Genomic DNA, 11,614 nt, shown 5'->3' with positions numbered 1-11,614 from the left:
GCCCTGCCTTCTGCATGGCATCTTGGTTCCTTACAGGATGGGTACTTATTGGCAAGGAGGGGGGTTAGGAAATGGCTTTTCCTTCCTCCTTCCCCCCTCGCTGTAATCTCTGTGCTGCTGATTGATTGCAAAAGTGAAGTTGTGCAGCGCCGTCCCTTTCACCTCGCCTCTGGCCTTGCAGGCGTGGGACCGTGGAGGCTATGCTGTTCTCTTCCCACGGCTGAGGGTCTCCACCTCCTTCATGAATCGGAGGCACAGCTCCTCCCGCCACGGCAAGGCCACGCACTGCACAGCCACCGGCAGTCCCACGGCTCCTGCCACAGCCTGCAGCGGGGGCACAAGTGGTGAGGGATTAGCCAGGGGGCTCAGACCTCCAGCAGCTTTTGGAAACTTGGTTTAGGCACGTGGCTCGTCCTGGAGAGTGGGGAGATAGGAGCTGAGCCCTGCCATTCAAGCAGCATTAGCACACTGGGGCAGAGGGAAGGTTCTTGCTGTTCTCATGATAGAAATGGTTGCTAAACCTTGGGCAGCGTGTTTAAGATACCCACCCCCCCAGCCAGCTCTGCTTTGAGCCGTCTTGCAGCCAGATCCCTTTTCCTTCAGCATCCTCATTCCTGATCCATGCTCCGCTGGCAGCCTGGGCCTGGTGAAGGCGTCATGGACCAGGAGGAAAGCGCAGTGCAGTGCTGTGGCTGTCACAAGGACCTACTCAAAGAAGCCTTGCTGCATGGCTCCTTTTTGGTTTCAGCCTGTAATCTAGCCTGGGGGTGCTCCCCCGCTTCCCCCAAAGCTTAGTGACTTATGTTTTTTGGGGCTTGGGAGAAAAGGGATTTGCAAGGGGTGTATAAAGAAGTGATTTTTTTTGCACTGTGCCCATATTGATGGAGACATTTAGGAGCCCCTGATCTCAGTGAAACTATTACTTGTACATCCATCAGCAGTCTCTGCTCCACCACTTTCCATGTTGCATACCTGTTTCAGCGTCCGGTCCCAGGGGTCATCACAGCATCCTCGGTAAAGCTTTAGCTCTTCCTCATCAGCTTCTGTCACTGTGCTGACAGGTACCACCCCAGCAGGGAAGTTCAAGACATTGTACAGCATCGTGGAGGAGATGGCAGCTGAGAGCAGAAGAGAGAATGCAGGTAGTCACAGCCTCCTGTCTTCCTTCAAACTTACACATTACAGGTTCACTGAAGCCCCTGAGAACCAGCTGCTGCTGGAAGGAGAGATTGCACAGGGCTGGTCTTCTGCAGGTCCAAGTTCTACTGCAAGAAACAACTGCCATCAGATCACTTCATCCATGTGTCTGTCTCCATCTGCTCAGATAGCTTTACGGTAGTTATTTTTCCTTCCTCATGCCTGTAAAATTCTTAGGTAGGTGGCAAAGCTCCACAATAGTGGATGTTTCTGTCCAGTCTCAACCACTGTGGTCCTCTGCACTCCTGGGAAGGTTCCCAGACTCACTTACTGAGGAGTTTCCCGGGGTATCCCGTGGTGAAGGCAGGCCCCAGGACAGGGCACAGCACAACATCCAGCTGGAGTTCCCTCCACCGGGTGATGAACTCAGTGTGGTACGCCTTGGAGAGGAGAGAGGAGATGACATGGAGGCCACGTCCACGCCTGGAGCATGTCTGCTTCTTCAGGGTATGCACCAGGCTCTGGCATGGCCAAGGAGGCAGCAGCAGGCAGCTGTGCTCGAAGGAAGAGGCAGGGGAGTGTGTAAGTATCTGCCTCCACAGCACATGGCCAGACTGTGGCCAGGAATTGGAAAGGTCCCTCTTTAGCTGTCCCCACTCCCAGGACAGCCTTCATTGTGGCTGACCTGTCAAACGTGGGCATTTGGGCATGAGCGCTGTGGGCAACTGATAAAGTCCTGGCTGGGTTGACCCAAAAGTCTGTCTATCCCATTCTTCTCTCTCTCTTGTGCCTTTCCCTCCATCTTGTCTCCTCCCCAGCACGCCCCTGCACAACCCTTTCCTAACTCATGGTCCTCTGACCTGGGACTTGCCATAAAGCCTCAACTTATAGTGTGATGCCAGAGAAAAAAGTCCTCAAAGCATACCTCTATCTGATGGTGATGATTCCACACCTCCTTCACTGACCTGCAAGTGGAAATCATAGCAACATTTTTAAGCTTTATCAAGGAACACTTTTAAGCTTTAAGAAGAGGAAGAATTGCTTAAATAATCTTCCAGGTTGGTAAGCGCTGGCAATTTTAGCAATTGTTTAAAACAATACTTCTTTCACAATTTGTCTAAAGTTTCCTTTGGCATTTGGCCAAGCAGTTAAGCAACAAATGCCTGGAAGTGGTAGAAAGAAGGTTTCTCCTGTGAGCCTGGATTTAGTACTCATCCCCTCCACAGGCTTCCTGTATGACCTTATCCATGCAAGTCCCTCAGTCATTTCAGGATAACACTAGGGGCAGTGCAACACTGGGGAGATGTGTTCCTAAGGGCTGAAGCCATGTCCAGGATGGAGGGACAGACCCTGCAGAAAGCAGGTCAGAGCCTATCGTGAATCCAGTCCCCCCCCCCCCCCCCCCCCCAAGGACACTTAGAGGAGAAGGTACCATTCATTTTCATGGACATCCCTGGGGGTGATGCCATCTTACCTCATTCCACCCAAGGCACCCAGGTAGTCAGCCAGGCGGGGAAACTGGAAAGGCAAGAGGTTGCTGTTAGGGACATGACATGGGGGTGCAATAACTTATGCCGTCCCGGGAAACCCCTAGTCCTGTCCTGCCTCCGTCCCTGGGGATGCTGCACTGAGGGTGAACAATGATGATTAAAAATGCTCCTCATCGTTCTGATTTTACTTTGCTTCCAACTTATGGTTGTTGGTTCCCAATTTATTTCTTACAGCCCAGTATTTCCTGCTCACAGAGGAATGCACTGACTTGAAACAAGTTGCCTTTCATTATTTTTGATAAATTAAATTTTTTTAGCTTGGTATCTCACAGAAACGAGACCGCTGCAAACACTTTGATTGATTGCCTCCCACTCACTGCTACCTTTTTGATCCTGTCAGCTGAGAACAACCCAACTGGACAGAAAGGCAGAGAAAACGGAGGATGGAGGAGAGAAGCCCTACAAATGATGCTCACCTGGTGAAAAGGCTACAGTGAGGACCATCCTTTATTAATCACCAGGAGTCCCCATGAAGATATGATCTTTGGGAGGCCTCCAACGCAGGGACAGAGCTTCAAATTCGAGTCCCCCTGGTGCAGTAATCCCAATGCATGAATCTGTAGGAAACTGGGCACCACTAGGTCTAGCATATGAAGAACCACTTGCTGTGGGCTCTGCATTAATCTTTTACAGCTTTTGGCTGATCCTTCTCTCATTTCCCTTTTCACTGGATAAATCTCAGCAGGGGTCTAGAAAAGACCTTCCAAAGTGATAGCGTGTGCCTTGGCCTGAAATCCCAGTGTTTCTAGTTAAATGTGTCTCTCGGTACCATCACGCTTTCAAGCATCTCAAGGCCTTGCTGACACCACTCTGCTTTGAGCCTGAGGCCAGGGACTCACCAGAGGTTTAAGAATCAGAGCCAGCAGCTTCTTCCCCAGCCTTGGGATCTTGCAGCAATTCACCTGTGATTTCAAGTTTGGATCTACAATACCTCCTGTGCTGAGAGATGACAAGAGGAGGGGTTCATGCCAGAGAAGCTGTTTGCCCTTACTCAGAAACCTGAGTATCGCCTGTTTGGGGTGGGAGATGTGGGCTTATTTTGCCTGTGTGTTGTGCTCACGGGCAAGGGGATGGAGGTGTTTTACAGCACTGCTGCCAGAGGGCTCCTACTTACAACACGTCCAACCAAGCACGGCCTCCATCAGCAAAAAATGCCTTCAAAAATAGTTCAGTCATGACATAGTGGATCCGAGGTGGAGAAAAGGGCACCAGCTGCACCAAAACACAAGATTATGTGGCAACCTGGGGATGTGAATAATTTCCAAGGCCTGACTGTGGATACACTTCAAAGGCAGAGCAGCACCTCCCAGGGCTCCACATGCCAACAGAAGCCCCAGTTCAACCCTTTACCAGCCCAGGCATCTCCCCGTGGGATTATTCCTCCCTGACGGCCATTTGGCTCAGCTCTGAGATCTCTCTAGTGCTATTTCCTCCTCCATCCTGCTCCAGGCAGTCACTGAGCCAGAAACTGCACCAGTTTCCCGCCTGTTCCAGCAGAATCAACACCTGCTCGGATGTGGACACACTTTGCTATGAAGAGCACCACTAGCATGTTTCCACAGGGAGAGAAAGGTGTTTCCCATCCCATGTCCCATGGTCCTTTTCCCTCAGTGGTCCAGGAAGGACAGAAGTCTCCTTGGACATTGGGGAGGAAGGAGAAAAACACCTCTCAGAGCCCTGCTGGGGAACAACAGACCTAGAAAATGCCGTGGCAACCTTCCAGAGTCGAACGCAGCACTTTATGGATGCTGCTGTCTGGTGTGGACCACAGCCACCATATCACAGATGGATTCGTTACACTCCTGGCCCCTTGAAGGTACAAGCTTGCTAATTGCTAGAGCTGTTTCCCCATGAGATGCACTGCTACCCCGGATAGGCGTGTGTCTGCATTCTGTTACGTGGCTGTAGTCTCTTAATCCCGCACCTCTGGTAGGTCATTTATCCCACAACTGGGCTTGGGGTGTTGGTCTCTGAAGGGTGATTTCAGCAGCGAGGAGCAAAACTGGGGATACCTTGGGGAGAAGAGCGTGGGGTGGTTGTGCTCACCTGGTGCCCGGCTGCCTGCAGAGCCTCCTTGGTTTCCCGCACCGCCCGCCGCATGCAAGGGGGCAGCGGCATGTAGCCATCTGTGTCGTAGTACCCGACTCGCAGGGGAGCAGAGCTGGAGTACACCTGCAGCAAAGAGCCATCAATTAAGCATTTCCAACCCTCCTGGGGGTAGGACTGCCCCCATGCTGAAGCCCACTGCAGAAGGGGATAAAAGCTCCAGACATTAGAGGGTAACTAATTTTCTGGTTTGCTGCTTATAGTTTCCATAGGTTACCCTTTCCAAATGTCCACCCTTGCCTTTTTCTCCAGCCTCCCCTTCATCCCTCCCTTCAGATAGAGCACAGCCACTCAAGACCAATAGATTCAACCATTGCTACAAAGGACAGAGGTGGAAAAACCTCCTGAAATTCATCTGCTGCAGAGGGAAAGGAAATGTCCTCAGTCAAGAGATTTGCTGCAGGAGTTTCCAATCCTGTCTCATCTTCCCCTAAAAATCTTCAGCTTTTTGCCCCTGGTGTTGCCTTCTTCCCCACTCTTTTCTAGTGTCTCTCAATCTGCTAAAACACACACCAACTGAGAAGGCAGAATGACAACTGCTTATTAACCTGTTTTTTTCTAATAATTATGAATTGTGCTCTCAAAGGAGGACTCACCTCCTCATCGAAGGGGATGGGGGGCACGGTGGGGTCCAGCTGGAACATCTCCTCGCAGAGCAGCGCCTTCATGCACAGGGCCAGGCTGTCCACGTCCCTTGCCATCGGCCCCAGCGCACAAGGAACTGGAGTGGGATTACAGCAAACGTCCACATGAAGCAAACAGGTGCACCAAACACTGGTCCACCTCTCTGCACAGCCACGTTGGCTGCAAGGGATGATCAGGCAATGAGGTGGGATGTTTCAGAAGGACTCTGGACAGATCTTGGTTGTCTCAGGCTTTCCTCAGGCCTACAGGAGGACATAGGACTCTTCAAAGCATATAGAGAAAAGCAATTAAAAATTCACATACCTGCCAGGATCCCACTGACTGGGCCACTCACTCCAGACAGGCTGTGGGAAAAGAAAAAGAAGTATATTTTCATTTCAGTAATGGTGAGATATTCCCAAGATGTTTGAACAACATGGTGGGGTCTTCAGTTCAAGACCCAAACCAGAAGGAAATTATTAAAAGCATTTGATTTAAGTGAAACAGAAAATTTTGATCAAAATGAAAAAAAAAACCAAAACCCAACTAAACCCCAACAAATCTTAGTTTTGGTTTAACCAAAAATGTTCCATTTTGGCATTATTTAACCATTTTAGCCCCCTTTTCCTTTTAACTCCAGGCCAGATTTACAATGAAAACTTGGTCATTTCCTCACAAAACCTAAAAACACTGCCTCTTGGGAGAGGTTTTGAGCAAAGCAAGCCAGCCTTTAAGAAACTGTCCTCTCTTTCCCCCTGCCAAGTACTCACGGAGTACCTTGCCCCTTCTGCTGAGTTTGAGAATTAGCAGGCTACTTGCAGGGTGGGAAAGGCAGACCCCAGAACCTACCTGAGCCTTTTGGCCGTGGGTTTGAGCCCACATAGCCCGCAGAAGCTGGACGGCAGGCGGATGCTGCCACCGATGTCTGAGCCGATGCCCAGGATGGAGCCTCCCCCTGCAATCAGGGCTCCCTCCCCTCCTGAGGAGCCCCCGGGGCTCTTCTGGTGGTTGAAGGGGTTCAAGGTCTGGCCGAAGATGGGATTGCTGCAGTCGTAGCTGGAGAGAAAAAAAACAGCAAGCGGGCTGTCAGGAACAGCCTAATGCCTTGAGTTTGTTGGCTCTTCCTTGCAGTGAGTTTATGTGGCATAGCCAACCCCATCCTTCCATCCCATAAATCCCTTGGGACACAGCTCATTCCCATGAGCCTCCTCTCTCCCTCCCACGCACAAGTGCACTTGATTTCTCTTATGTCATAGTAGGTTTTTTTCCTCTTAATCTTATCTGAAAGCTATTTTCAGTTGAACTGAGATTGTTGTGAGCTGATGGAAGAGGGACTTGTCCCAGCACCATCTCAGGAGACAGGAAGGAGCTTGTCCTGGGACCTACAGGCTGGGGTTTAGCTTCAGGAGCACAACCAGAGGAAAGATTTCTAATGATGTATGTTACTTGAAGAGGGATTGCGACACGTTGGTCATTGCAAATGGGATGGCCCCCTGTCTCTTCAAAACCTTGACTAGGACGCTGTCCTCCTGCACCGGAGTGCCCAGGCATTGCACAAGCCCACAGGTCGACAGATGCCCCTGCAGAGAGGAGAAGTGACAACAGACACGGTCAGCACAGTTCCCCTGCAGTTTTGGAAGGATGATCTGCTGTCCCCTTTTGGGGGGGGGGTGTGGGGGGTGTGTGGTACTAATCCACTCCCTTGCAAGCCATTGCATGAAGGGCCAAGGACTCCCTCTCCTTCCATCCTTGGCAGAGGGGTGCCAAGCACTTAAAGGGTTAAGGCTTCTCCTGTAGCCATCCTTGCTCTTTTCCATGCTATTGCTCTCCCCTGACCCAGATGCAATTCTGTAGGTGTGCTAGCTCAGGATCAAACTCAGTGTCCTGCTGTCCAAGTGAAGCCACCAGTGGATGTTCAGGGAGGGAATATACATCCCAGGCAAACACAACATGATCCTTTTTTGGTTAGCCTTGGTGTTTGGGGCTTGCTTTGGGCTTAGAGCCCTCTTGACTGTGTTGGTAAGTCAACATGGAGGAGACTGCCTAACAAATTCAGCTCAGGAGTGTGTGGTCAGTCCTCATCAGGACATGTCTGTGAGGAGGTCCCTGGTGTGTCTCGTGCACAGGCTCTTTGCTAAGGGGCTCAGTGGCCAGGCTACAGCACAACAGGGATTTGAGGTTAATGGTTCCTGCTACTAATGACTTTCTAGAAGTTGAGCCATGTTCTTACCCCTGGTACTGCAAACCTCTGAGCAGAAGTCTGAGTTATGACCCAAATGACCATGTAGCCCAGCCTGTGCTGTCTCACATATCAGAGAAGAAATCATTTGGGTGTATAGCTATTCACCCCTTGGGTTTTTTTGCTGATGGAGACTTCTAACCATCAGGGTTGCAGCTGCAATGAGATATGGGGCCCCAGCCTCAGACCCAGCCAGGCTTCCTGTGGTGTAAGCAGGGAGGGATCGGGCCTCTTCCCCATTCTCTGTGTCCCACCACTTCACCACCCATCCCAGCTCACGATGGAACAGTTCACAGGCATGAAGGGAAGCACCTTGTGGCCGACGTGATCCTTGATGCTGACAGGGATGCCATAGAGCAGCCCTTTCTCCCCCTGCTGTTGTATTTCCTGGAGCTGCTCCTCACACTCTGGGATAAAATGTCGCAAGCAGTTTGTCTGCTGGGTCACTTCCAGGGCCTTTGCCGGACACATGGAGGAAGAGGTGTTAGTTAAGAACAGCATCATTACACAGCTGCATTCAGTAGCTACCTGGATCTTCAAAACAAGGGCTAGTGGCTTAGCATGAATGGTAACCTCCCTCCCCAGAGCATCCCAGCTCAAGCCATCTCAAAGGACTGTCCAGTGATGGGTCTGACCCAGGAGACACAGATTCCTGCCTTTTCATATCTTTCTCCCGATATCTGCTATGTTAAAGACTTGTCATAATCACCAGCTTCAACAAGTCTTCTCAGCCACCAGCCCACACACCATGGCATGGAGAACATAAGTGATTTGCCCATCACGCTGTGGACAGGCACTCACCTTCTCTACGTAGGTGTAGAGGACAGTCTTGGGGGACAGAGACCCTTCCTGCAGTCTCCCACTGAGTTCCAGCAGGGGCAGGGACAGGATGGAATCCGTCTGGACATTGGGGACCTGCAAGGGGAAGATGAAGGGGATGCCAGGACAGCAGCTCCGGTTACCCTTTGGCTCAGAGGGTATAAGTCTTAAGTTTTGCCAGCATTATCAACAGAGCTTGCTGGAAAGGCAGATCCTGCATGTGGGGATTCAGACCTTGAGCTGCTGAGCGTTTCATCCTGAGTTTGGATGTCATGAACATGAGGCAAACACAGGAGCCCAGCTGTCTCTGAAGCTGTAGAAGAGCTTCAGGCATCCATTGCAGCAGAGGACAAGGCAATGCCTCACATCAGCGCCTTCCTCCTGGCACTGTGCGACTTTTACCCACTGACCAAGAGGTAATCTCAGCTGAGCAAATGCCAGCCTGGGCAGAAGGTACCAAAGTCCTTGCACACAAGTCTCAGGCTGGCCCTTCACCTCTCAGCCCGGTCTGATGACAAACATCTAATAGCTGAAGCCCAGCAACCTGCAAAGAAGTCAGTAGGGACTCACAGGTGGGTAAGGTCTGCTCAGGTGAAGATGACTGGCAGTTCTCAGTACCACCAGCTTTTTTTTAAGGTTTTATATTTATAGATACATATATTTAGGAAAACAGGTTGTAAAGGTATGTATCACTTGTAGCTGGTATGCTTCATCTCCAGGTACATTACCTGTGTAAACATGAGCTGGTTTAACCAGTACCTACTCAGAAGTGAATGGAGCAGGAAGGAAAGGTCGTTAGAAATCAGTGTTGCAGCAGGAATTCAGGGCCACATCCATGCTGGTTGGGTGCCTGTCTCATTCATCCCCATGTCATGTCCTGGTTGCTCCCAGGGGACACTGAATGCCCTGTGCTTCATTAGTGTCAAGTTAGGCCAAGCATCTTCTGGGCAGCCTGCTGGGCTGGGAGGTCTCACTTGCTGGGAACCCTAGCGAAAGTTCTTTTGAAGACTCTCCAAGAGCCATCCAGAAGCCAGGTTTTAGAGATAAAGATATAGGAGTGTGGACAGATGTGTAAACTTAGAGTTAGGAAGAGGAAAAAGCTTTCTTGCTTCTACCCATAGAGGCAAGAGACATTTCTAGATCCCAAAAGAACTGGGTTTTGGATCAATGAAGGTCCAGTGCTTTGTCACCTGTGTTGTCCAAAACCTCTTCCCAGTGAATAATTCACATCTCCCTGGCTGTAAACTCCCACCACAACTCATCCAGCTTGAGGAGAGCAGTGATCTCCCTTCCTCCCAAGGCAGCCTTTCCTCTTGTTGGGGGCTGCTGGCACAACTCCCCTAGACTCCTTATTATAAAAGCTATGGAGGCATGAGCTGGAAGGAGGAACTGAGGAACAACATCAGCAGGCACCGTGGCAGAACTCAGACCCCCGCAGAAGGACGGGTTACCTGCTCCCTGAACTGCTGGACGGCCTTTGCCATTTTCTTCACACCCTCATCCCGGGTCCTCCGAGCCTCTTCCATTTTCTTCTGGATCTGCCTTTTGCCCAGCCATTTCCAGACAACCACAGCTGCCGCCGAGCTGCAGAGCAGGACGAGGGCAGCAGAAGGATCCACCTCCCTCTCTGTCAGGAACTGTCTCAGCTGTTGCTGGATCATAATGCGGCCTTCTGGTCTCCAGGGATGGAGTGAGAAAGAAAAGCAAGGCAGGAGCAGGAGACCTTCCCTGCCTCCTCAGACCTGTCCCTCCTCCCAGCACCCCTGCCTCGGGTCAGCAAATAGTTCGTAAGTCCAAAGCTGACCTCTGCAAGGCTGCCTTCAGTGGAGCGTGTGGTGGAGAATGATTGACTAGGAAACGGAAAACGTGAAGTTTGGCCTGTGAACCTTGGTGCATCAGGTTTATAGGGGGCTTTCTGGACTGCGGGAAATTCTCTCGTGGGGAGGAAGGGCTGTGGGATCAGCTGAACAAAAGAAACAAGGAAATAGCTGCTTTCCTATTTCCTGCGTAGCCTGAGAGGACAATGGAAGAAGGGGAAAAAACAGCTTGAAATCACAAGAGTTCCCTGCACGGGAATGGTATGACAAGAGGATGCATAGCTGTGGGGTACCCACTCACTCACCAAATCCTTTAGCCTGTGCCGCTCCCATGGTGGCCAGAGACTGTTTCAGGAGGCCTGTGGGATAGGGCTGAGCACTGCCGTGATGTCTGCATGCACCAGAAGGAGAGGCTCTTCCACCCCATGACAGAGCACACTGGTATTGCCTTAGGAGTGGAAAATCCCACATGGTTGCAGGCCAGAAGCAAACTATTTCCAACAGACATTGGGACAGCTAGTGTCTGAGGTCTTTCCAGCACAGATGCCTCTCACTACAAGCACACAAGAACCATTCACTGAGCTGAAGGCAACAACCCAGCAACATCAGCCCCAAAACAAATGCCATGGTCTGTCTGTGATCTTCTCTGGTGGTTTTGGATGGTGGGTCCTCCTACAGATCCCGCCTTGAAAAAGGTTTTTGGGCAGCTAGACTGTGCATTACAAAACTTTGCAAGGTTGCAATGGCCAGAGGCCCATTGCGTTGACGGCCAGAGTCCCAGAACCTGATCCTGCTCCAACAGAGTGTGGAACTGGATATGGAAAGGAAAGTGAAGAGCCGTCTCCCATCAGGGCTAGGCAGTTCTCTAATGCTTGATTTTTCATTCATTGTCATGTCCATTCTTAGCAGTTATGAGAGTTCACTGTTGTTTTCTGTAAGTTTTTGTCAGTAGGGAATGCTCAGAGGATGCCTCCTCAGCTAAGGCACTGCTGGTTTTACGAGAGCAGCGGCATGGGGACATGCCTGCAGCCCATCCAGCTCCTGCTCCTGCCCCACGGTGCTGGCTGCAGCAGGTGCCTCTGGAAGGGGCATGTGAACAGGGTCAGCACACAGCAATACCCAGCCCTCTCCCAGCCTCCGGGAGTTTGTGCAAGGGCTTCCCGAGGCAGAGGTGGGCTCTTTGCCTATGTGACAGCAACATAAGCTCTACATTGGGCTGAGCAGGTGTGGGAGTTTTTTTCCCTGTGCTGGGAAATGTCAGGGCATTCCACATCCACTTCCTGCATCCACTTGCGCACCGGGACCTGTGCTCCGATCTTGCC

The 11,614-nt window shown here is 51.1% G+C and overlaps 1 protein-coding gene across 1 annotated transcript; it reads right to left on the bottom strand.

Moving 5' to 3' along the window:
• Nucleotides 1–198: 198 nt before the first annotated feature.
• On the bottom strand, nt 199–10,136 carry LOC309590582 (vitamin D3 hydroxylase-associated protein-like; the record flags this gene model as incomplete). Its single annotated transcript, XM_082311877.1, has 15 exons — nt 199–324; nt 973–1,118; nt 1,469–1,577; nt 2,063–2,102; nt 2,612–2,655; nt 3,527–3,626; nt 3,802–3,899; nt 4,734–4,859; nt 5,390–5,514; nt 5,742–5,782; nt 6,267–6,473; nt 6,864–6,997; nt 7,969–8,112; nt 8,458–8,571; nt 9,927–10,136. The coding sequence occupies 15 exons, from the start codon at nt 10,134–10,136 to the stop codon at nt 199–201; spliced, it is 1,764 nt and encodes a 587-aa protein (XP_082168003.1).
• Nucleotides 10,137–11,614: the final 1,478 nt, after the last annotated feature.

Source organism: Platalea leucorodia, assembly GCF_965183815.1.
Source record: "Platalea leucorodia genome assembly, chromosome: 5".
Taxonomy (NCBI): Eukaryota; Metazoa; Chordata; class Aves; order Pelecaniformes; family Threskiornithidae; genus Platalea; species Platalea leucorodia.
The sequence above is the reverse complement of the archived record's forward strand: the minus strand, read 5'-3'. Positions and strand labels throughout refer to the sequence as shown.